Source organism: Oncorhynchus mykiss, chromosome 16, assembly GCF_013265735.2.
Source record: "Oncorhynchus mykiss isolate Arlee chromosome 16, USDA_OmykA_1.1, whole genome shotgun sequence".
NCBI classification, from domain to species: domain Eukaryota; kingdom Metazoa; phylum Chordata; class Actinopteri; order Salmoniformes; family Salmonidae; genus Oncorhynchus; species Oncorhynchus mykiss.
In genome coordinates this window covers 59,377,784-59,404,332 of record NC_048580.1, presented here as the reverse complement: position 1 = coordinate 59,404,332, position 26,549 = coordinate 59,377,784, and the positions used below count along the sequence as shown (strand labels likewise).

The window sequence follows — 26,549 nt, the reverse complement described above, 5'->3', positions numbered from 1 at the left end:
TGGTGTCAACCTACCGTATGAAGATGCTGAATAGATGAAGGGCTGTTTGCAGTTGATACACACACTGCCCTGGCTGTTCAGCAGGGGGTTGTTGGTGGAGCAGCGGTAACACATGGGGATCAGGTCCTGGGTTACACACATATACACATTTGTGAAAATACACAAAGTATAACATACACGGTCCACTAGAACTTTAAAAAAGTAAATATACACAGACACGCATGTATGCATGCAAACTCACACCTCATTGTCGTGGTATGGTTTGGAGCGGACGGTAAGGCTGCCCAGATCCATTGACTCCTGGAAGCGAGAGGGAACGTGGAGTTCCTGGAGCTTCTCATAGGCATGTCTGGCTAGTTTAAACGCTCCCAGGGTTCTGCTCTGCTTGGCCAACGCATAAAGAGTGTTACTGAGACCCATTGTCAAGGGCAACAAGGTGCTACAAGTAGACATTGCCCTTAGCAACAGATCTGGGGTCAGTTTACTCTCTTCAAATTGAATCCTAACTACACTACATGATCAAAGGTATGTGGACACCTGCTCGTCGAACAGCTCATTTCAAAAGGATGGTAATTAATATGGAGTTGGTCCCCTCTTTGTTGCTATAACAGCCTCCACTCTTCTGGGAAGGCTTTCCACTAGACGATGGAACATTGCTGCGGGGACTTGCTTCCATTCATCCACAAGAGCATTAGTGACGTTGGGCAATGATGTTGGGTGATTAGGGCTCGCAGTCAGATTTCAAATTCATCCCAAAGGTGTTTGATGGAGTTGAGGTCAGGGTTCTGTGCAGGTCAGTCAAGTTCTTCCCCACCGATCTTGACAAACCTTTTCTGTATGGACCTTGCTTTGTGCATTGTCATGCTGAAACAGAACAGGGCCTTCCCCAAGCTATTTCAACAAAGTTGGAAGCTCAGAATCATCTAGAATGTCATTCTATGCTGTAGCGTTAACGATTCCCTTCACTGGAACTAAAAGGCCTATCCCAAATCATGAAAAACAGCCCCAGACCAATATTCCTCCTCCACCAAACTTTACAGTTGGCACTGTGCCTTCTGGCATCATGGGAAAATATAGAGAAATCAGCCAAATTATAGACCTCCACAAGTCTGGTTCATCCTTGGGAGCAATTTCCAAACACCTGAAGGTACCACGGTCATCTGTACAAACAATAGTACGCAACTATAAACACCATGGGCCCACTCAGCCGTCATACCGCTCAGGAAGGAGACGCGTTCTGTCTCTGAGAGATGAACGTACTTTGGTGCGAAAAGTGCAAATCAATCCCAGAACAACAGCAAAGGACCCTGTGAAGATGCGGAGGAAACAGGTACAAAAGTATCAAAATCCACAGTAAAACGAGTCCTATATCGACATAACTTGAAAGGCCGCTCAGCAAGGAAGAAGCCACTGCTCCAAAACCGCCATAAAAAAGCCAGACTACGGTTTGCAACTGCACATGGGGACAAAGTTCGTACTTTTTGGTGAAATGTCCTCTGGTCTGATGAAACAAAAATAGAACTGTTTGGCCATAATGACCATCGTTATGTTTGGAAGAAAAAGGGGGATGCTTGCAAGCCGAAGAACACCATCCCAACCGTGAAGCACGGTTGGCAGCATCATGTTGTGGGGGTGCTTTGCTGCAGGAGGGATTGGTGCACTTCACAAAATAGATGGCATCATGAGGAAAATGTATGTGGATATATTGAAGCAACATCTCAAGACATCAGTCAGGAAGTTAAAGCTTGGTCACAAATGGGTCTTCCAAATGGACAATGACCCCAAGCATACTTCCAAAGTTGTGGCAAAATGGCTTAAGGACAACAAAGTCAAGGTTTTGGAGTGGCCACCACAAAGCCCTGACCTCATTCCTATAGAAAATGTGTGGGCAGAACTGAAAAAGCATGTGTGAGCAAGGAGGCCTACAAACCTGACTCAGTTACACCAGCTCTGTCAGGAGGAATGGGCCAAAATGTACCCAAGGAAGCTTGTGGAAGGCTACCCGAAATGTTTGACCCAAGTTAAACAATTTAAAGGCAATGCTACCAAATACTAATTGAGTGTATGTAAACTTCTGACCCACTGGGAATGTGATGAAAGAAATAAAAGCTTAAATAAAACAATCATTCTCTCTACTATTATTCTGACATTCACATTCTTAAAATAAAGTGGTGATCCTAACTGACCTAAGACAGGGAATTTGTACTAGGATTAAATGTCAGGAATTGTGAAAAACTGAGTTTAAATGTATTTGGCTAAGGTGTATGTAAACTTCCAACTTCAACTGTATAGTGTATTAGGGTAGGACAGGCCAAAATGAACTTATTGCCTAATGGAAATGTCTTCCGACTCTAGAACAAGAACTCAAGATCGGGGACTGGGCACACAATTGGCACTACACACTCATCAGAGCTGTGTATGTATGTTAAACATAGCCACTGCCAGCAACCACAAGTCCTATTCTCTCTGTTTGGCTCTGTGATGGGTACACTGATCCTCTCTAAAATAACTACCTTGGCTTTTCCTTTAAAAGTGCTGTGATTAGAGGAATGTATACTTGTGTGTAAGTGTTTGTGTAATCATCCTTGCATGTGTGTGTTTGAGCACAGGAAATTGCTGCCTGTTTGTATTTGTAAGGATTGAGATTGTTGTGCACTGAGGAGCCCTTGGAGAAAGGCAACACCAGGTCAATGACTTGCAGCTGCAGAAGCCCTGTAACTGGGATTCCTCCACTAGCTCCAACAGCTCTCCTCTCTGCTCCTCCAGTCCCAGTATCAGGATTGCTAAAAACTCATCTACGGTTCTGTGATGAATGTGATGCTTTCCGTGACGTTGTGCCACATTATTCAGACCAGAGCCTGCTAAGACCATAAATCCTGGTTCAAACTTTTCCGAGCGGCACCGTGTGGCCAGAGAGGATTCCAGCTGCAGAGCCCTAATTTCTTTCTGGAAGCCTGGTATTTCCTTTCCCATGCTCCTACCCCTTTTTCTCTATGTATATGTGTGTGTGTGTGTGTGTGTGTGTGTGTGTGTGTGTGTGTGTGTGTGTGGGGGGGGGGGGGGGTAATCAGTGGGTTTGTTTTGGTAAATGAAAATGTGCCTCTTTCTAGCGTCTTCTCTTCCTGCCCATCTCCCTTCACGTGGTCGTGCTGGTCTGTTTCCTCTACCCTGTTTGTTCCGTGGAACCAACTTCCTCTCTCTCTTTTTCCTTAATGTTCTCTATACCTCACCAGGTAATCAGCCTGTGAACTCTATGAACATTTAAGGTGACATTGGACACATAGATTTGAGCATACTGGTTCCGACCTGTAGGATTAATTTTAACATTGGAAGGATACACTTTGGAGATGCCCAGTGGCACGTCCTTGGTGAGGTTGTGTAGGAGGTACCTGGAGATGTTAAAGAGCGTCTCAGGCATATGGGAGCTAAAGGGTTCATCCTGGAGAAAGGAGAAAAGAGAGAGAGGAGGGAAAGGTAGCAAGAAGGGGGAAGAAGGGAGGCAGAGAAGGATGGGAGAGAGAGAGGGAGAGAGGGAGAGAGGGAAATAGAGGCAGGTAGATGTAGCAGAAAGGGAGAGGGGATGCAGAGAAAGAGACAGAAAATTAGAGGCAGGTAGAGTACCAGGGGGAGGCAGAGAGAGAGAGAGAGAGAGCATACCAACATCAATCAAATACACACAGCTTTGGGCATCTTTGTAAGAGTCTCAGAGGCACAATGATCCTGTGTCTGTCCCTCCCCCTCTTCTTCTCCATCTCTCTTCTTCTCTCTCCTGCCTTAAACACTAGTCTGAAGATGATGAATAGCCTGAGCTGTGCCACAGACTCCCTTCACAGCACAGAACACTGCTCTCACAGGGGCTAGGTTCAGAGGCAGGGAGTGTTCATTAGCGTACAGCGCCAGCTAGCTCCCATGGTGTTTGATGGCTCAGCACAGCCAGGTGCCTGGGAGAGTTAAAGTGAGGTATAGAAGGTTCCTGCTCTGGACTCAATCACAGGGATTCCTCACTTCAGGGGTGTGGCTAGTACTCTGTGTGTGTGTGTGTGTGTGTGTGTGTGTGTGTGTGTGTGTGTGTGTGTGTGTGTGTGTGTGTGTGAGAGAGAGAGAGAGAGAGAGTGAGAGAGAACACAGACAAAGGCCAGAAGTACTGCAGCCACAGCAAACCAGCCTAAAGAGACAGAGTGCTTATAACCAGGCATAGCTTGTTTAGAACCAAGCACTGGCGAGGGGGGTGGCGCTGCTGGTGGGAGGGGTTATCCTGATTAATTATCAACCAAAGGATTCCAGAAGCATTTCCTATTTCAACTAAGGGACTGAAGGGATTTTTTGCGGTCTACCTTTCTCAACTCTCTCAACCCCGCCTATTCTTAACTTCTTTACTTTTCTGAACTCAACCTCAACTTAGTCTTAACTATACTTACTTGGCTCTACTCTGTCCCTACCTTCAGCTGTGGTGAGCATCTTACTGTGTAACGCTGTATTGAGTGGTAAACATGGTAGAGCTCAGCCAGGTGCTGGAAACGCTTGAACTTCTTCAGCATCTCCTCCTTCCTCTCCTCGTTTTCTGTGACACACACACATGCACCCCGCACCCCCCCACACACACACACACACACGCACCCACACACCAAAATCAAAATGAACCAGTTACAGTAGGAATTCAGTGGTGATAGTAGTAAGAGGTATATTGGTGTCAGTAGACCTACGTACCCCTAGCGATGTCCAGACACTGCATAGAGAGCATCCAGTAATAATATGCTGCGTCATTGAACCTGCTCTCCACCACGGCATTGTGGGTAAGCTGTTCCAACACCTTCACAGCCTCGCTCTGTCGGCCCGCCTTGTGGAAAGCTGCGGTGGGAGGAGAGAAGGGAGGGAAGAGACTTAATTGCAGCGAGGAAGGGGGAACATTGCGAGCCAGAGCGGAGCTTAACACTGCTTCTATTGCATGGACAATAGAGTTTCAGCCTTATAGGAGCTGAGCCCTTTCCCATTATACCCCTTTCATTCTAAGGCTGCAAGAGTTGAACAATATCACAGACACACACTTACACACCAGGGACAATTTGTACTTAACGTATTCGAGACAATGTTTTCCTCATTTTTCACTAGTAACCACAAACAGACATCTTCTAAAACAAACCCACTCCCAAATTTCAAACAGCATGCCACTTAGAAAGCACAACTCCAATAAACATGTGGTCGTTTCCATGCAAAAGGACCCATGAGCACCAATATGTGACGTTCATAGGAGCATGCCACACGTAGGCTTTTATGATATTAACTCATGCAGAATTAAGTGTTTCTTGCTGTAAAATGTAATTTTTTATCGGGAACAGGAGTGGAGAAATATGATTTATTTCTTTCATCTTGAGAAAATGCAAATGTGCAATTAGGGACTGTGCTGTGTAGACTAACCCTGCAACTTTTTTCAGTGACATAAAAGCTGACAGCATTTCACTTTCAACCACATAAAATATGCATCGAAGACAAACTCAAAAACATGTTGGATCGTTTTCACAGCTTTTCATTTCCTTAATATCGATCAACAAACTGATGTCATTTGGAAATCTTGCACGGAAAATCTCCCCATTCCCTAAGTGTCTTTGGCATGCGAGAGAAGCAGAAATGAATGAGAAAAATGTACCGATGTCAACTGGATCGTGGATGCTATATTCATTCTATCGATTTATGACATTCTGGTGAGCATGGCTTTATTTAATATTCTAGAGCATCAAGTAATGACAGACAATTATGAATATTATGTTTATTTATGCATGCAGGGATGGAAACTCATGAGCGGGATTTCAAAGGTGCATGTAAACTGATCCTAAATTAGACCTAAACCGGAATATGAGCTATTATCTGGAATACGCACGTAAACCTACCCACGAGTCCCCTCTCTTTCTATTTACTGTGACCAGCATCCTGAGCCACTGAGCACCGGCCGACACCGGTCGGTGTCGGACATCAACGGATGCTGAAAAGTAGTTGAAATTTGGTCAGTCCACCGGTCAGTTTTCCGGTCCAATCCGGACCAACCTTGATTTCAACGTCCAGATATCTGATGACCGGACCAAACTGTTTCACAGTTTTGAACAACACATTACAGTAAGGCACAGTAGGGTACAGTAAAGAAAAGTACAGTCGAGTTCAGTACAGTACATAGTAGAGCACACTTGAATACACTATAATGTACTGTACTGAACTATACGCTACTTTACTGAACTATACTCTACTTGACTATGCTGTACTCTACTGTTCTGTGTGGTATTGTACTCTATAGTGCTGTACTTTGATGTCCAAACGTGTTAAACATACTGTAGACGTCTATGGATGGCTCAGATTTGGTGCGGTCCAACCCAACAAAATGTGGTCTTGTTTGGTGGTGGCCCTGATTAAAATAATAGCCAGTGTGTAGGATAATACCCAAATATGCAAAGGAGGATATTGCATATTTCTACCTTTGTGTACCTATTTAGGATACATCACCATGAAGGTAACGACATTCATATCCATAATTATGCATTCCTGTGTAGTACAGATCAGGGTCAAATTATGACATTTTGTAACCATAATTCTGTTATCAGGTGTAAATCCACTTCAATTGCAATAACCAAAATATATTTTTAGGTGTCATGTCATCGCTGACACCACATTCTTTCTGCAGACATCTTTTAATATTAATTCGGAGCAGATCTTTTTTGGGGAAAACGAGGTCACATAAAAAAAACTGAGGCAGATTTGACAGAAATTATGTTACCAAATTTTGCATTATTATAAAATGTTTGGTGTGAATTGTTAAAAGTAGTCTTTGTGAATGGAGTTATATGGTTTGTTAAACTTTGAAATCAATGTTTTTTGTTTGGAATACATTTTAAAGGCATACTTCGGGATTTTGGCAGAGGCCCTTTATCTACTTCCCCAGAGTCAGATGAACTTGTGGATACCATTTTTATGTGCTAGCAGATACCTATAGACTTCCAGTCATTATGTTAACGCGTACTAGCATTGGCTCGCGAAACCCACCTCTAACTTCCTTCAAACTGGACACAAGAGACATAATTTGGTATCCACAAGTTCATCTGATTCTGGGGAAGTAGATACAAGGGCCTCAGTGCCAAAATCCCAAAGTATCCCTTTAATTGAATTGCCCATGTGTCCTATACACACACATACATACAGCTAGACACACACACACACACACACACACACACACACACACCCTCTCAGTTACAACAATGTTACGTTGGTGAGGAGTTACAGTCAGTGACCAGTCAGCCCTGCCAGGTGAGGAACCACCAGGGTACAACGCTACAGGGGCCTAAAGTCAATTACAATCACTGTGGTGGTGGCACAATACAGCATTACTCCCCCACTAAAACACAATACAGTCAGCACGACGCCAGATTACTGCCAGGCTGAAACACAGACAGGCCTGTTCAACTCTATACTATATTATGCAGGATGGATTGGATACAGCACTCAGGGTTTTTTATGGATCAAAAAGGAGCTTAGGCGTGTGGCAGGGGGTGCGATTGGCTCGTCGGTGCTGCTGATTTTGAGAGAAATTGTTCTCAAATGTCTACATGGAGATGAGAGAAATTTGGTCAGTTTTAAAGCTAATTTCCTGCAATTCTATGCATTTTGCCGTGGCTAATGCTGTGTTATTTTGCTCAAACATAATAATAAATTATATTGCAAAATTCATTGTTTTTGGAATTTCTATTCTCCCTGAATGTCTAGCTCCCCCCAACCCCCCTGAAAAATCCCTGGTACTGTACATTAATAGGCATGCAGGGATCATAATTATACACTGAGTGTACAAAAGATTAGGAACTCCTTCCTAATATTGAGTTGCACCACCTTTCGCCCTCAGGAAAGCCTCGTTGGGACATGGACTCTACAAGGTGTCGAAAGCGTTCCACAGGGATGCTGGCCCATGTTGACTCCAATGCTTACCACAGGTGTGTCAAGTTGGCTGGATGTCCTTTGGGTGGTGGACCATTCTTGAAACACACAGGAAACTGTTGAGCAAAAACCCAGCAGCGTTGCAGTTCTTGACACGCTGAAACTGGTGCACCTAGCACCTTCTACCATACCCTTTTTGGTATTTTTGTCTTGCCCATTCACCCTCTGGACACAATCCATGTCTCAATTGTCTTCATCTACACTGACTGAAGTGAATGTAACAGGTGACATCAATAAGGGATCATAGTTTTCACCTGAATTCACCTGGTCAGTCTGTCATGGAAAGAGCAGGTGTTCTTAATATTATGTACACTCAGTGTACAGCCATGTGGTGATGACAGTTCTTCTGCTCACATGGGTAATCATCATTAAGAGCTGCTTGTTATAGTGCTGATTGGAAATATACATGGCATGTAACACTGTAAGCAGTCAGGACTTGCTCTGTCTCTAACTGAGGATGATGTTTTACAGTGAATAGAGAGAGCAGCACTGCAGAGGGAGGAGTGAAGAACGCTTGGATATAACAACACGGGCCAAGCTTGATATGGATTCCATATGTACCCTATGTTATACGAACTGACAATGCCCTTACAGCCCTCTGTGGTTTTCTATGATACATTGATATAGTTCTGATTCCAGAATGATCTGAGATATGCTCAATGTTAGGTGCACAAAATGGGATTTTTATAGAAACTAGTGATAAGATGTTTCAGCCGACATGTTCTTGGCAAAGTTACCACAAAATGTGGGAACATCAAACATCGAGCTCCTATAACATATTGGGATGAGCATTCTCTCTCTTCTCTTTCTCCATCCTCACCTTTCTGTGCCTCCTCAAAGCGGTCGTTCTCAGCCAGCCACTGAGCGTAGGGCACATAGACGTCATCTTTAAACTGGGCATGTTTCTCCACCAGAGCGAAGGCCTGGGGGAGAGAGGGGAAGAAAGGCTCAATCAGATGCCTTACATATAACCAGATTATATCACTTAGAATGTTTATTAGGTTTACTGTATCGTCTGTCTTTGAGGCAATATGCCCAGGATAATTTGCCTAGAAATTGTCAGTGATTATTAACACAGGCTTTAAAACAGACACATCTAGCCAAAACATTAACAGAGCTCATTACTACTGTCATATGTTAAGGTTAGCATATTAGACTGATTTCATGTCATGGTCAATTAGTGTGCAGCTATGGTTGTTTGAGTGACATGCTGTAGTAGAATTGTATGACAGTAGCCTACAGAGGCATACCTGCCTGTCATCTTGATTGATTAACCTAATTGTCCAATAGCAAGACTTTCATTAAGCCTTCCACCTTCTCTTTTTCTCGTCCTTTCTCTCTCTCAGAATCAAATGAACGAACGGGTGAGAAAGCTCCTCAGACGCTGTGCATGATTCATACAATATGAATGGGATTTAATGTTGTAGTCTTTTGGCATTCTCTCTGTTTCACAGTGGAAATCACACGTTTGCTCTCAGTTCCACTCATAACTCGCTTAAACACTTAGAACATTTAGTATTTTCTCCATGTCTCCCCAGCTAACACATAACATTCTGAGAACCATATGTTTCTTAGAGCTTGGTTAGAGTGTGGTTGTCCTATGGTTATTTTACATACAACCTTCCCACAACATTCTGGTAATGGTGCAGGATAACCAGCTAGCACATAACGTTCTGACAACCTTATGTTTCTTAGGTGGGAATTTCAGTACTTCAGCGTAATGTCTCCTACAGGTTTCCTCATTGTTCTATTTAAAGTAATGCTCTCAAATTGCTCCAAGAACAACGTTCTTCTGTCTGAATTTCAGTACTTCAGCATAACGTTTTCTGCAGGTTTCCTCATGGTTCTATTTAATGTCATTTTCTCAGAACATTAAGAAAACGACCCATAAAAAACACAAGTAAACATTATTAACGTTCAAAGAACGTTCTAAGAATGCTATTTATATACATTCAATTTTCAGCGTTACCAAAACTCTATCCTCTATCTTGTTAAGTGTGTTCAGGTGTGTTGGCCCCACCCACTAATTGGCCACACCTAAACTTAATGAGTGCTTGTTTCAATTGAAATGGGGACTATTTTGAATAGACAAAAATCAACAGCTTTGTATGAGTTAAAAAACATTGGCATGCTACAGTAGCTCCATGCTAGTGGCGCAGTGGACTAATTCCATGGACAGAGAACAGAAGATCACAGGATCAAATCACACGGATACCGTGGCAAAATAAAAATACAAATGTAATGTGTTTACATGACTAATGCCTAACCAAATTCATTTCCATGTGTCCTATCTGTTCTTGGAGTTCAAAACAGTTAACCCAAAGATAGCTGTGTTATTAAAAATCTTATTGGAATGTTCTCAGAACATTATTTAATTACCTTCAAATAACCTATCATTTCAGTTTTTAGAACAATAATAAAATATTCCCAGAACCTCCCTGCAACCTAAAAATTTGCATTCCCTGAACAGGCAAAATGTTCACTTCCATTCTCAGAATGTTTAAAATATTTATGGCTTTGTTCCCAGAACTAATGGGAAACCAAAAACGTAAGTTCCCACAACTTCCAAATAACCAAATCTGCTAGCTGGGTCTGTGGTATGCGCTGCTCTGATGGGGCAGTTGAGTCAAAACAGAAACAAGTTCTTAGCTAAGGCTCTTTAGTGCTTTGGACCGCTGGGTGCTTCTCACATTCTAGTCATCCTAGGCAGAGCTTTAGAGGAAATCTCTAGCTTGGCTGGCAGCTTTGCTCTGGTTTTATAGAACATGGTTTCAGTTTGTATTGTTCCAGTAAATTTGCAGTGTAATTTTCTTTGTTCTGGGTTAGACCTACACTAAATGGCTAAAAGTATCGTCATTCCAAAATCCTGGGCATTAATATGGAGTTGGTCCCCTCTTTGCGGCTACAACAGCCTCCACTCTTCTGGGAAGGCTTTCCACTAGATGTTGGAACATTGCTGCGGGGACCTGCTTCCATTCAGCCACAAGAGCATTAGTGAGGTCAGGCAATGATGTTGGGCGATTAGGCCTGGCTCATCCCAAAGATGTTCGATGGGGTTGAGGTCAGGGCTCTATGCAGGCCAGTCAAGGTGTTACAAACGGATTTTGACAAACCTTTCCTGTATGGACCTTGCATTGTGCATGGGGGCATTGTCATGGTGAAACAGGAAAGGGCCTTCCCCAAACTGTTGCCACAAAGTTGGAAGCACAGAATTGTCTAGAATGTCATTGTATGCTGTAGTGTTAAGATTTCCCTTCACTGGAACTAAGGGGCCTGGCCCGAACCATGAGAAACAGCCCCAGACCATAATTAATCCACCAAACTTTAGAGTTGGCACTATGCAGTCGGGCAGGTAGCATTCTCCTATCATCCGCCAAACCCAGATTAGTCCGTCGGACTGCCAGATGGTGAAGGGTGATTCCTCACTCCAGAGAACGCGTTTCCACTGCTCCAGAGTCCAAAGGCAACAAGCTTTACACCACTCCAGCCGACGCTTGGGATTGCGCATGGTGATCTTAGGCTTGTGTGTGGCTGCTCGGCCAAGGAAACCCATGTCATGAAGCTCCCGACGAATAGTTGCCTCCGGAGGCAGTTTGGAACTTGGTAGTGAGTGTTGCAACCAAGGACAGATGATTTTTCCACACTACGCACTTCAGCGGTCCCATTCTGTGAGGTTTTGTGGCCATTGTTGCTCCTAGACGTTTCCACTTTACAATAACAGCACTTACAGTTGACCAGGGCAGCTCTAGCAGGGCAGACATTTTAAATTTGACAAACTGACTGGCTGGCATTCTATGACAGTGCCACATTGAATGTCACTGAGCTCTTCAGTACGGGCCATTCTACTGCCTATGGAGATTGCACGGCTGTGTGCTAGATTTTATACCCCTGTCAGTAACGGGTGTGGCTGAAATAGCCGAATCCACTAATTTGATGTATGAGGTATACTTTCTGATGAGCCAAGTAAGATACAATACTGTAGCTGTGTCCAACAGGTGTAAGGACCATAAGTGAAATGTGAATGGTTCTGACTGACCTCATCCCAGTGTCGTGCCTCCACGTGCAGATGCACCAGGGCCTGCAGGTCTCCCATCTTGGAGTAGGTCTCAGAGGCATAACCATGGTGCTTCAGCTTCTGGAAGTAGGCCGCACACTTAGCCAGTGGTTCGCGCTCCGCCTTATCCAACTTACGGGCTATGTCAATCAGCCTGATAGGGGAGTTGAGGAGAGATGAGATCAGATGGAGTGGGAGGGTGTGTGTGTGTGTGTTAATGTGTGTAGTATGGGAAGCTGTCGAGCCTGATAAAGCTTAACGGGGCCAACCAGTCTTTCCCTGTATTTGTTATGCTGGGCCTGCCTTAGCCTAGGTGGTCTGGGCCAGAGTGGGGGTGTGATTGACAAGCAGCAGACACTGGGTCAGAGAGGGAGCCCGTGGGGAGCCCTGATAGGACCACAGGACCAGCCTTATGTATCTGCCTGCTTCCCAATCACACACCCACCACGCTTTCACATGACACCATGACTCACAGGAGGGACAAAGAGAGGAGAACCAAGAGCTGTGTGGGTATGTATGTATGTACAGTGGGGCAAAAAATAATTTAGTCAGCCACCAATTGTGCAAGTTCTCCCACTTAAAAAGATGAGAGAGGCCTGTAATTTTCATCATAGGTACACTTCAACTATGACAGACAAAATGAGATTTTTTTTCTCCAGAAAATCACATTGTAGGATTTTTAATGAATATATTTGCAAATTATGGTGGAAAATAAGTATTGGTGGCTGACTAAATCCTTTTTTGCCCCACTGTATGTATGTATGTATGTATGTATGTGTGTATGTGTGTGCTACCCACATGTCGACCCAGCCGTGTTCTCCTATGATGTCGATGGCTTTGAGGTGTTCTCCTGCAGTCAGGTACATCTGAGCAGCGGCCCGCGGCTCCTTGCTGTTCTTAGCCCAGTCGGCCTGCTTGGACATCAGCATGCGAGTGTTTTTAGGGTCTGCCGCGCCCACAAACTCCTACAGAGGGACAGGAAGAGAGGGAGGGTGGGTGAGACAGACAGGCCCATCTGGGTCAGGGCCTGGAGAGGGGGGACATGGAGTCACATAAACAGGGCCAGGATTCTCCCGCTGGTGTCCTCCAGCGCTAAAATAAATGGCCTCGAGGAACAGATGGCCACACAAATATACAGCAGCCACAAAAAACGCACACACACACACACAGGGGAAAGGAATTAGGCCTGTGTCATCTGCTACTGTGAACACACACACAGTGACCACTCCACACACAAACACACTAAACACGAGATTGTCTCAACTTCAATTGACCCCTTCATCAAAGAATTCCCATTCAACAACTGACACTTGGAAGCGTGTAATGCTACTCTCTCTGTGTGTGTGTGTGTGTGTGTGTGTGTCTCTGTCTGTCTGTCTGTCTGTCTGTCTGTCTGTCTGTCTGTCTGTCTGTCTGTCTGTCTGTCATTGGAATAGCATACACACCCACAGCCCTGCAAGGCGGGATGCCACCAAGCTTAGATGATTTATTTATTTTGGGGGGGGGAGTGGAGGTTGGGTCCCCCAGATAGCATAAGAACACATCATAAGCCATGAAATGTATTTATAGAATTACAGGAAATTAGCTTTAAAACTGCAAAAAAAACGTGCAGAATAGCAGGAAATTACTTCTAAAATAGCAATCATTTTTCAGAGCCTCATGGTAAAATATTATGATATTAGCAAATAAACCTGCACATCTTTCCCTATGCCCCATGGCAAAAAAATGTTTCCTTAAAAATATGTATTTATTGAAAAAATGTAAATGGTGTGCGAGTGTGTATTGCCGGGATGATATATAGCGAGACATCTAGCGATGTATGGGAAGATGAAAAATGTGGAGGAGGTCTGCCAATGTACAGGTCCTCTATTTGGCATAAGTACACAGTGAGTGAAAACACATGCTGGGATCACCTCTACATGCTCCCGTAGTTTGAACGTCTGTGTGTGTGTGTGTGTGTGTGTGTGTGTGTGTGTGTGTGTGTGTGTGTGTGTGTGTGTGTGTGTGGGTCTCACATGTTTGAACATTTTGTATGTAGAGCCTGTGTGCAACGTGCATTAGTGTGTGGGTGTACAGTATAGGCACATTCAAACATTCATCGAAGGTCTGTGAATGTCCAATGTCTAACACTCACCTTTAGCCATACTTGAGGTTATGCGAGTGTGCGAGTACTTGTACTCACCTTAGCGTACTCAAACATGCGCAGGTCCGTGTACATGCTGAGAGCTCTGGAGTCCAAGCCAGTCCTCTTGTAGAGCCTGGCAGCCTCGTGGAATTTCCCCTGGTAGGCATAGACATCCGCAAGGAACAGCTCAGTGTCGCTCTCACCTCTCTTCTTCCTCTCCTGCCAATCCATCGGCATGGACACAGAGAAAGACATGAGCTAACAAAGTGGAGTCAGTTTCACCCTGATACTCCACTATCAGTCCATAGTCTCACGTACACCGAGTTTACAAAACATTAAGAACACCTTCCTAATATTGAGTTGCAGGCCCATGTTGACTCCAATGCTTACCACAGTTGTGTCAAGTCGGCTGGATGTCCTTTAGGTGGTGGACCATTCTTGACACGGGAAACTGTTGAACATGATAAACCCAGCAGCGCTGCAGTTCTTAACACAAACCGGGGCGCCTGGCACCTACTACCATACCCCGTTCAAAGGCACTTAAATATTTTGTCTTGCCCATTCACCCTCTGAATGGCACACAAACACAATCCATGTCTCAATTGTCTCAAGGCTTAAAAATCCTTCATCTACTGTTTGAAATGGATTTAAGATCAATAAGGGATCCTAGCTTTCCCTGGATTCACCTGGTCCGTCTATGTCATGGAAAGAGCAGGTGTTCTTAATGTTTTGTACACTCAGTTTATTTCATACAGTATGCACACACAGACACAAAGGCTGTTTCGTGGAATTCAATGATCCATTGTTTCCATGTCTACACTCAACACACAAAAATAACTGAAAGTCCAAAGCAGCCCTTTTTGAACTCAATATTAACTCATTGCTAGGTGACAATTAAGAACCTTACTGTGATTGTTTTCAATCAAAATAGCTTCTTAGCAAAGAGCAATTTCTCAAGCAAGAATTTTGCTGGGACTGTCTGGGAGTGGTCTGAGTGGGGAGGGGAAAACAGAAAACTAGCTGTTATTGGTCTATTAACTAATTTACCGCTTGGTGATGTTACCAGGCAGGCCAAAACTCCATCCCACCAAAACAGGCTGAAATTACAGGTGGTCTTTTCAAATAGCTCTTAGACTAAATGTGCATTATCATATTTTTCACAATTTCACAGTATTACTCCAACCTCATAGTGTGGAAATATATAAAACACAGGAAATTCCGTTTTAGACTCCACTGGGCCTTTAATCAGGGAAACAATTCCAACAATTCCCTTCCTCTGTCTCACCTTGATGCAGTGGCGTGTATTCATGGTGCCAAAAAATGTACTAAGAAAAAAGTCATTAAATCATTTATTTTTCATCTCTCTGTGTTTTCAGAATTTTCCTTAAATTCACAAGAGGCTGAATATCCGAGTGAGCGAAACAGCGCTCCTCTGTCTCCGTATGTGTAGGCCAGATATCTGGTCATAAAGAGTATGACATTGTTGCAGCACCATAGCGTTGAATGCAAGGGAAGCCAGCGACCAATCACTGAGTGAGCTCAACTGTGAATGGTCCCTGGCACACCAAAGAAAAGAGAAGCCAGTTTAGATTTGGCTTCACTCCTATCACAGAGAAATACATCATCGATAGAAACAACTTGAAATGTTGCATCTCGTTATGTTGTTGTCCTCCGGTGGCTAGCTAGCTAAACTTGGCCCTTTCCTAAATTAGCCATGGGTGGAGACAGGGATTTGGACATGTGGTTTTAGTTAAATCCCCATACTGGCCAATGATTATAATGGGGATTCTGATCCAACCATAAACTGCATTGTGCCCCTGGCCTGAGAGGATGGATGTTCAATATGTAACTAGATGTAGAAGGCTAATGTTAACTAGCTAACGTTGTCCATGAAAGGAAGTTAGGCTAGCCAGCAAGCATTTTAGCCAGGTAAATAAAAATGATATAAAAGTGTGTACTGTATGACAGTACATAGACTGTTTCGTCAACATGAAAGAGAGGAGGATGGCATTCATTGGCGTTTCTCTGCAAGTAGGGTGAGTCAACATATTTTTTTAACTTGCACAAACGCACACACACACACAAATCAGAACCAGGGAGAGCCACACCATAAATGTTTTTTGGTATTTTTTAATTGTCACTGTATTAGACTAAGCATAGGTGATTAGATGATGTTGACTTGTACTAACTCTCCACGGTTCTAAATCAATGGTTGTTTAGTAGTCCGAAAATGTAGGAAACATGTACTTTCTTGACCATGCTGTAGAACATGTAACTATTGGTTACATGCATTCATTATGCTTTGTGGACTTCACCAGACAGAGGTTGCTCTCTGGTTTTGTGATGAAATAAAGGTGTGATTGAATTTATTTTGCCACTGTCTTCTTATTGTCTCGGCCTTAGGTCTATATATCACGGTCGCAAGGCATATGAACTAACAGGTTATAGAGCAAACAACGCAATAATCACAACAGATATGTTGTAATATGGCATTTGTTTCTGGCTTAGCTTTTTACCCATGCACCGCTACTGCTTTGATGATGTCATGGGCAGCTCTGGTCAGCCAGTAAATCCATCCTGATTAAAGCTATGTGGTCCGTTCTGTTTTCTACAGCCACAAACTCTGATCTTGGATTCATACAATTCAGACTAATTCATTATTCATGTGAGGGGAGTGTGTCTGTGCCATATTGTACCTCAATGCTGTTGATGAGCTCCAGGTAGCGCAGGTCTCGTACTCTGATGAATGCCTGAGAGAGGGAGAGACACACGTGTAAACAGAATGAGTGGAACTCTTACAGTACCCAGAGAATCCACTCAGACCACATCCTTCAGCTATTCTATCACACTAGTCAAACTAGGATGAGAGAGGTTCAACATACCAATAGCTTCAGGCTGCACCATCTAGTGATGGACACTAGCATTGCAGTGGTTCCTGGTTGAAAAAGTGTGTGTGTGTGTGTGTCTGACCTTCTTAGAGGTGTCAAAGTCGAGCCCCTCCAGTGCTTCCGTGGCCAGATCCCTCCAGTCACTGTCAGTCACACCCAGGCAGGCGATCTGATAGGCCTCCTTGAACATCCTCCTCTCCAGATACTGGTACATGGGAGCCGACTAGGGAGAAGGGAAAGGAAGAGGGAACCAGTCAATTCAACATATAATTAGAAACACAACTAAACAGAAGAAAAATAAAGCTCAGTTCTTCAAGTATTAGTCTTCCAGCCCACCTGAGGCACCTCCACGGCAGACATGGAGTACACGTGCAGGCAGAAGATCTTGGAGCCGTTGTAGCCCACCACGAAGCCCTGCAGCTTCTGCTGATGCACTGGGAAGTTACTGGCCTTGATGTTGAGGTAGCCACTGCCTGAGAAACACAGCATGTCCTCACACTGGGTGTTCCAGGCTACGCTGTTAGCATTGGGCTCCTGGGAAGTAGGGAAGGAAGATCACAGAGAGAGGGAAGTCAGGGGAAACAGAGGCGAAGGAAAGGAGTGGGACAGCAAGGGAGATGGGTGTTACACTTTACCCCCACAAACATAACCTGTGAACCCTCATTTTAATTTGAAGCCACCTCGACCTTGGCCTTAATAACTCGTGACCCCTAACCTCTGACCTGGAAGAGCAGCTCCTTGGTGTGGATGTCGTAAACCAGGCAGGTGTTGTGTTCGTCCACCACAGCCAGCTTGCTGCGGGATGTACTCATGTCCAGACAACGCACAGACGTAGACTGCTTCAGCAGTGTGATGGCAAATGGGTTGTCAACAAAGATCTTTAGGATCTGAAGAGAAAATTAATACCATAGGATTTGATTGAATTGAGGCACAGGAAATAGCATCTCAATAAGACTAACCTGGATAAATACAAGTAAGTTAGCTAAGAGTATGTGTGTACTGTATGTCTGTCTGTCAGTCATACTCACAGCTCCATTCTTCAGCCCCACCAGTAGGCCCTCTCTGCCCGGTGGGCCACCAATCACTTTGATGTAGCGAATCAGAGACTCCATAAGCCACTCCTTCTCCTTGATACTGGTGAAGGACAGACACTGCAGCCTCTTCTCCTGAAGAGGAGGGTCAGAGAGGAGACAGTGACAATTTGCCTGACAACTCGCTACATACTGTACTTCATTCTGAGATACTTCATTCTGCCATCATTGAAGTAATTTGTGGTGATGTCAATATGAGGGGTGTTGTACAAAACAAAGTCATCAGCGATAATTTCTAACCAATCAGAGTATCAAAGGCATTTACGAATTTTCAAAACCCTGCTTTACCCATATGTGTTCTGGATCTGACCCAACTCATCGGTTTCTGGGACTAATCAGAACGTCTAGAATGTGTTTGCGTTCTAGAAATCATTGGGGAGGTACTTAGATCCAGACTCATTGTAGAGAAGAAACTAACGTCTGTGGGCGTGGCATATCTTTAGGCCAGAGTAAGGAGTTTAGATAGCCAGACAAAGTAAGAATACCACCATGTTAAAACACCGGAGCATCAAAAACAGGCATATCTATTTAGTATATTTTATGCATTATCTGGCCACTACTGTAATTCATTCATCACTACTATTTTGTCTACTTTTAATAGTTTACACTTGCTCTTAATATATCCTTCTAATCTTTCTATCCATATTTTTCATTCTCATTCAATTCTCTGTGAAGATAAAGTCTGATTTGATTTGACACAGACAACCACAGCCCGGTCAGAGGTTAGACAGTCTTAACAGAGAAACCATCAGCCTCAGTTGGTGAAGCTGTAGCAGGGCTATTAGAGGCAGATTTAAAGCACTTCTGTCACACACACACAGATTTAGGGGAAAATAATACACAGAGTTAACTCCGGACTGCTCCCCCTCCCCTCCTCCTCTCTGTCAAACCACAGAGACACAAACCAGAGAGGAAACCACCAGAGACATCCAGCCAGGTTCCACAGTGCTGTGTTGGTAACCTCTCACTCCTCCCCGCCTCATTTAGGCTTTCTGATTGCTGAGGAAAAGAGACTAAGTGACAGAGTCTCTATTTTTTTATGTCACCTTTATTTAACCAGATAGGCCAGTTGAGAACAAGTTCTCATTTCCAACTGCAACCTGGCCAAGATAAAGCAAAGCAGTGCGACATAAACAACACAGAGTTACACATGAAATAAACAAATGTACAGTCTATAACACAATAGAAAACTATATATACAGTGTGTGCAAATTAAGTAAGATTAGGGAGGTAAGGCAATAAATAGTCCATATTGGCGAAATAATGAACATTAAGCAGTTAAACACTGGAGTGATAGATGTGCAGAAAATTAACGTGTAAGTAGAAATACTGGGGTGCAAAGGAGCAAAAAAAGAAATAATAATATGGGGATGAGGTAGTTGGGTGGGCTATTTACAGATGGGCTGTGTACAGATGCAATGATCTGTAAAGTTAGTGAGGGAGATACGAGTCTCCAGCTTCAGTGATTTTTGCTATTCTTTCCAGTCATTGGCAGCAGAGAACTAGAAGGAAAGGCAGCCAAAGGAGTAATTTGGGGGTGACCAGTGAAATATACCTGTTGGAGCACGTGCTACGGGTGGGTGTTGCTATGGTGACCCGTGAGCTGAGATAAGGCGGAGCTTAACCCAACAAAGACTTATAGATGACCTGGAGCCAGTGGGTTTGGCGACAAATATGAAGTGAGGGCCAGCCAACGAGAGCATACAGGTCACAGTGGTGGGTAGTATATGAGGCTTTGGTGACAAAACAGATGACACTGTGATAAACTGCATCAAATTTTCTGAGTAGAGTGTTGGAGGCTACTTTGTAAATGACATCGCCAAAGTCAAGGATCGATAGGATAGTCAGTTTAACGAGGGCAGCATGAGAGAAGGATGCATTGTTGTGAAATAGGAAGCCTACGCCCTTAAGCTGGGATAGGCAGCTAGATTCAGCCGCGGGCCGATTTTTATCAGAGCGGATGGTCGGGGGCCGGGAAATAATTATAATAATTTGTACACTGGAAATTGACCACAACTAAGCCCATACAGAGGTTCTATTGGATTACATTGAGACATAATCACATAATGTCTCTTTTTTTATTTGTGGAAATACTTGGGAACAGATTTCCATGGTAATTGTACAGTCTTTTTTAACAACAAAAATAAATAAAAAACCTTCAAAGAAAAAAAGAAATTGATATTTATTTTTTTACCAAAAACTTTGGGGGTCCCAATAAAAAAAACTATTGCGGGCTGTTTTTTGCCCACGGGCTGCCTGTTGCCACCCCTGCCCTAAAGGAGCACAGATACAGCTGGAGCCTATAAGAAGGATAGGAAGAAACATCTGGACGACCACTGGCTCTAACCATCCATCTCTGGCCTCTCTCTCTAGGGTGTTTTGGAGTAGCGACGCAGCGCTAACCGCTAATTCACTGGGTTTCAAATATGATAACAGCATGCTAATGTCTCTCGGCAGGGTCTTTCGCAATCTGTCACAGATGCATTAGTATAATTCACATGAGACGATGTCTCTGCAGGCCAGTGTTACGGAGTCAGGCCAAATAGTTTGTGTTGGTATGGCACTTTAGGGACATGCTTATAACGGAGTGTTTGAGAAAAGCCTCAAGCCAAAAGCAAATCCCGGGACAACAGTTATTAATCAAAGTATTTAGTCTAAATACAGACATTAATGTGAGCAAATAATATGACACAACTAACACTGTAGTTTAGATGTGTGTCTGGGGGAAGTAGGTGATAGGGTATGATTTTGGGATTGGGTAGAAAGAAGTCTCACCTGACACAGGATGATGTGCTGGGAGCAGACCACGAGCAGGTTGCACTCAAACTTTCTGCAGATCTTCTCCTTGATGCGGTAGTGCATGTCTGAGGAGTCGTCAGAGTACAGCTCGTAGATGAGGATCTTCTCAGGCAGCTGGATGGCCAGGCGGTTCCTGTAGATAGCTATCTTCTTCACAAGCTCTCTGCACTTGATCCTCACTGGGCATGAAGAAAGCACAAACGTAGGAGGCACAGTTAGAACAGGGCATATAATCCCAGTCCCCAATAGTCCTGAATAGACCAGATGGTGTGACTCTACATAGCCTTCCAATGGACCACCGTATTGCTTACACCCATCCAGTTCCATCAAATCTGCTAACCCTGAAGAGGTAAAAGGTCACGCAACGTGCTACAGATTTGAATTTTAATAAAACAAACAGGCCTTTTCTGAATTATAATAAGAGAAGTACAACACTGTGTACTGTCTAAATCAGAGCTATCCAACCTTGTTCCTGGAGCGCTACCTGATTTTAATAATTAGCTGGTTGATAAGCACAATCAGGTTAGTTACAACTGGGGTTGAAGAGATAACCTACAGGAGGGTAGCTCTCCAGGAACAGGGTTGGGGAGCCCTAGTCTAAATGAATCCACCTTTCTGTTCAGTGATGAGGTGCTGGACGATGACATCTGTCATGCTGTCTCTGTAGGCATAGCGATCCTTGTACAGGCCGTGCACCGTGCTGAAGATGAGCTGGAAGAAGGCTATGGTCCCATCCTGGCAGCCCAACACCTAAACAGAGGAGAGGAAATGAGAGTTCAATGTAGCAGTGGTTCCCATTAACACTTTCATGAAAAGACAGAGAGACAGGGTGTTCCTTCTTTTTGTTAGAGCCCTGTCTGAGACAATGTGGAGATGTCAGCAAGGTAGCACCTTATGCCCTCCCATATGAGTTGTTAGTATTAATACAATCCAAAAGAAAGATATAGTGATATTACTTCCATGTTCTCTATGGGTGATCACAGATGCTTTCTCCACAAAATTAGTTAAAAATAACTCATCTCTAAATGTGTCCCAAAGTGATATGAGGTTGCATCAACACTTGATCTGACAGATGACATCTGTAGCGCTGTCAGTAGCATTTTATCATTTCAGCTCTTCGTTCTTCACAACACGTCTCAGCATCATATCAGCACTATTTAAAATGATAGCGTTCCAATACAGTTCACTTTAGACACACACACGTAACACTCTCAGACATTTACTCAAATGTACACACACGTGACGAAAAGAGACACACCACATAGTTGGAGTCAGGTTTGACTCTACAGGTCCACACCCAGGAGCTCTGCTCCCCGATGGTGCCGAGCCGCACCCCATCTTTGGTGTAGAGGGAGGCCTGCTTGTCCGAGCCACCCATCACAATGTACTCCCCCTTGGAGAAGTAGCTGACACAGCAGGGGTCATAGGTCAGAGTTCTGTCCTTCCCAATCTGAGAGAGAGAGGAACAGATATTGAAATAAAGTCTACTTCACATTTATTGACCTTTAACTGGGCTATGCTTGTCTAGGCAAAGGATTTCCCCTGACTTGGGGAATGGCCTATTTTTTACCAGAGCCACAGGGTTGTGCACTATATCGGGAAAGCCTACAGTCCTTAGCCCATCCCCTTAAGCGCCTGACCAAAGAGATGGAAAAACACATACACACTTTCTTGCTTCTAAATAGGCTCTATTGTGCTGGCACTTGAAGTCCTTTTGCGCAACGTCATATCAATTCCCTGACTCTGTGCATCTGTTTCTCCTCACGCTGAAAAATAACCGCCTGACAGTCCATTCTTTTACCCTGAAATAAAACCCTTTTGGACAACCTCTCTTTTTTCATTACAGACTACTCATAGCACGGTAATCAAAACAGCATGTTCACTTACACTGATAAACAGCCCAGTGACAACACATGAGACTAAGGTTCCATGGCAGGGTAATGAAACAGTGCATATTTGTCTGTAATTACAATATTACCCAGGGGGATATGGGGGAGGAGTAGTGACGGAATCATTATTAAATGGCCAAACAGGATCATTTCCAGTGCAGTGTTACGGTTTCAATAGTCCCTGACAGGCTAATTGCAACAGAAAATACAGGGCTTAAAGGTCTCAGACAGTGGCCTCCTTAAGTGGTTTATGTGTTATCGTGGATGAGTGATAGCACCGAGGCCATTGGGGTTTCGTTGACCAATCACCGGTGCCCATCTGGGAGCGCAACCTAAACCCGTGGTCATAACCTAGGCCTCTTGATCTGTCACCAATTCAGTGGTTAGAGTGTCCGTCCTGCGATTGGAAGATTGAGAGTTGGATCCTCGGGCCGAGTCATATCAAAGACTGTAAAAATGGGACCTAATCCATCCTTGCTTGGCACTCAGCATGAGATAGATTGGGGGTTGCGATATACTAACGTCCTGTGTACTTGGCTCATGCTCCTGCTCCCATGAGCTGTTTCGGCTCATACAAGTCAAGACTCATGAAGCGCTACTTACTTGATCTGTATGTAACAACTTTGTGTCCTACACACCGATGTGCTACACAGTAGTTTCTATTAAGCAAAGTTGCTCTTTTCAATATCTTTCACCATTGCATTTTTAGTATATTTTATGTTTTATTTTATGTTAGACATGTAGACTATTTATTCATTTGCTGTGGAAACAAACCCAAAATGTTTATCTAACATGTTCCCACTATCCAGATGGGCCGGAAGAAGGCAAAAACATTTATTAAATTCCAGACGCCTGAAGTAAATGTTGGGGAGATGGTTCACGGACATGCGTTTTGCAGACACACACCTGTTTTCCACTGAGCTGGTAGAAGGATAGCTTCTGCCCCCAGTCTGCCACAGCCAGGATGTCATTGTGCTCATCCCTAAGAGAGACACTCCAACATGAGTTTATATTTTCCACTTTAACATTCTGACAATTAAACTGGATTTAGAAAGATTTCAAATCTTATTCACCCAAAAGGTACATTAAACCCTACATCTCACTGGTATGGTAAAAGTAAGTGTCCTATATCATTGTGTTGCCTCCAAACATATAAATCTAGACCTAACCGAAGTATTTCCCTGAGCTTTTATGTTACCTTTCTCAATTTCTCTGTCCTCCCTCTCTGCCTTCCCTACCTGAGCTGGCTGAAGTGGTCTGGATCAGAGAACCCTCCCTGCAGCATGGGCTCCTCCTCCTCTCCTTCAGGCCTGTCCGTCTCTGCTCCTCTTCCTACCTGCCTCTCTCTCTCCAGCTGCCTGCCTAGCCCCAGGACCTCTACCCTGCTACTGCAGCTCTGGCTGTAGGCGGTGTCAATGAGCAGGCACAGGGGCTCTGGCATGCTGCTGTCCACATCCACCGCCTCGTCGTCCTCTCCCTCACAGAAGGGCATCCACTTCCACCAGTCCCTGTCAGAGCCTGCCTGGTCAAACACTGACACTTGCTGGCTGTCTACAGGCCATACACTGTCATTCTCTGATTTTCACTACCATGCTTGTTTCACATTGTGAACTGGCAGCTTAAAAAGACTAAATCCAGAGAAATATCACTCAGAAAAAAATGTATTATTGTTGATTTCAAAAGCAATAAACCTTTACTCTCCAAGACATTGCACACACAGGTTTAAAATGTTTTACACAGCAAAAAGCCCACATGAGAGGTGAGTGACTCACTTGGAGGGGTTCCATGCGATGGACCAGATAGGAGAGGAGGATCCTCCTGGTCGCTCTATTTTCACCTTCTCCTCTCCGTTCTTATTCCTGATGCTCACCACCCCGTTCATCATGCCCAGGGCCAGGTACTGACCGTCGTTGGTCCACCTGCGGTCAAAATAATTATGACAATACTGACCATAAGAGAGGCTATCCAAACAAAAAGGAGAGCAGCAATTTCTCAATACCCACCCACAACATGTTATCTTGCTGTTGACTTTGTGCTTGGATACAGATTTCTGTTCTGGGGACCACAGACCTAGAGAGAGAAACAAATTATACAGATGCTGCTCTTATGACTGCATGTCTTCAACACCCCTTTAACCCCTTCCCTGTAGAGGTGTAGAGGACAGGACAATCCCAGTGTACCACTCACCAAAGTCCCCAGAGGAGCAGGAGGCCAGCTGGTGGCTGACTGGGTTGTAGGCAACACACTGGATGGAGTCATTATGTCTGAGGAGCAACATACAAACAAAATCTGCATAGTGAGTGAGCCAGGAGTGACCTCAACAGAACATAATGCTACTGATAATGTTGTAATGTGTGTAATAATCATAGAGATCCTATTAAATTATTCTAATTCCTAATTCTGTGGTAATAATGATCACTCACGTATATTTCAAAATACCCTCCAGTTTAGATGTCCAGATGATGATGCTTTTGTCAGCAGAACCTGAGGCAAACCGTTTCCCTACAGAGAAGCACAATGTGAGACCCAACAGACTTGTGTTTGTTAATTGGGAACATCCAGATTGGTGTGTTAAGAGTATACTGTACTAAGTACCATCTTTGGCGTAGGCAACACAGTACACTGTGTCCTTGTGTCCTTTCAGAGGCTGAATGAGAGTTCCATCTGATGTGTCATACACCTGGAAAGACAATATGCAATACTTAGCAATATATGCAACTTAGCTATGATTCGAAAACCAATGGCATCATCATCATCATCCCCAAACTCACCAAAACACGATTCCCAGCTGCCACAATAAGCTGGCTGCCATCTGGTTTGAAGGCAAGGTCGTAGATACTAGGGAGAAAATGTACTGCAATCACAATATGCTGAAAACCTGTTTCAATTATGCTATTAAGCCATAGGTAGCTGCTCTGCTAGTTAGCATTAATGTTCTAGCTGTGCTTAGCCACGCAAACAGATTACCTAGCTAACTAGCAACGTTATCACTCGTTAGTAGACAGATCATTTATTTTAAGATTGCATGAAATGGATAGTGAAAATCTTAGTAAACAAAGCTAGTTTGCTACAGTTGGCTAACTAGCTAGCTAGCCAGCCACTGCGGGAGTTTAGATAGTAACCGCCGTTGCTATCAACACTGCCAACTGCAACATCAGGCCTGTTGATAAAACTGTAAATGCAAAGGCTAGATTACCATTGCTCAACTTTGTCGCGATCATGTACTTTGTCAATCCATGTAGGAACTGCCCTCATTTTGCCTTTTTAACAAATTAAACAGATACACGTTAGGTTGTTCAACAGGTTGCTGTCTTTTCGTGGGGCCGAGGATCGTTTACATGGCAGGACCTGCTTGCTTACTTGTGCGCAGACTCCCTTCCCTCTTTCCTGTCCTCCTTCCTGTGTTCTGCGCATGAGTCAAGCAGAGTCGCTCACAAAGTAGTTCACAGAACTTCATACAGCACAACGGCAGATACAATTTATCCAAAGATGTTGATGTCATGTCTCCGAAATGCCTAGCACCCGACAACTTTATTAAACTTGATCATTAAGTAATATGCAACATTTTTCTAGAACAGCATGTGATGATGAGGCATGTAAACAAAACACAGCTGTCAGATCAAGCCTCTGCAAATGCATTACTTAGCTAGTTAGTTAAGTTAGCTAGTTAGTTAATAGTCACCTATTTTCCCAATCCCTATAACATGATGGACAGTGGATTGACTGTTCTAATTC

At 43.9% G+C, this 26,549-nt stretch overlaps 1 protein-coding gene across 3 annotated transcripts in view; it reads right to left on the bottom strand.

Annotated features, from left to right (window-relative positions):
• The window catches only part of ift122 (intraflagellar transport 122 homolog (Chlamydomonas)), a 31,755-nt gene extending 5,573 nt beyond the window's left edge, over positions 1-26,182 (bottom strand). Inside the window, 25 exon segments of one of the 3 annotated variants that reach the window (NM_001374819.1) lie at positions 15-126; positions 244-409; positions 3,339-3,439; positions 4,440-4,561; positions 4,708-4,848; positions 8,789-8,891; positions 12,005-12,176; positions 12,821-12,987; positions 14,205-14,366; positions 16,844-16,897; positions 17,118-17,258; positions 17,372-17,569; positions 17,758-17,922; positions 18,064-18,201; positions 20,902-21,104; positions 21,537-21,675; positions 22,184-22,375; positions 23,721-23,796; positions 24,587-24,733; positions 24,818-24,884; positions 25,002-25,078; positions 25,238-25,316; positions 25,410-25,494; positions 25,586-25,652; positions 26,011-26,182. In NM_001374819.1, coding sequence (NP_001361748.1) covers positions 15-126; positions 244-409; positions 3,339-3,439; positions 4,440-4,561; positions 4,708-4,848; positions 8,789-8,891; positions 12,005-12,176; positions 12,821-12,987; positions 14,205-14,366; positions 16,844-16,897; positions 17,118-17,258; positions 17,372-17,569; positions 17,758-17,922; positions 18,064-18,201; positions 20,902-21,104; positions 21,537-21,675; positions 22,184-22,375; positions 23,721-23,796; positions 24,587-24,733; positions 24,818-24,884; positions 25,002-25,078; positions 25,238-25,316; positions 25,410-25,494; positions 25,586-25,652; positions 26,011-26,069 — 3,133 coding nt within the window. In that variant the 5' untranslated portion in view covers positions 26,070-26,182. 3 annotated transcript variants of the gene reach the window in all.
• Positions 26,183-26,549: the final 367 nt, after the last annotated feature.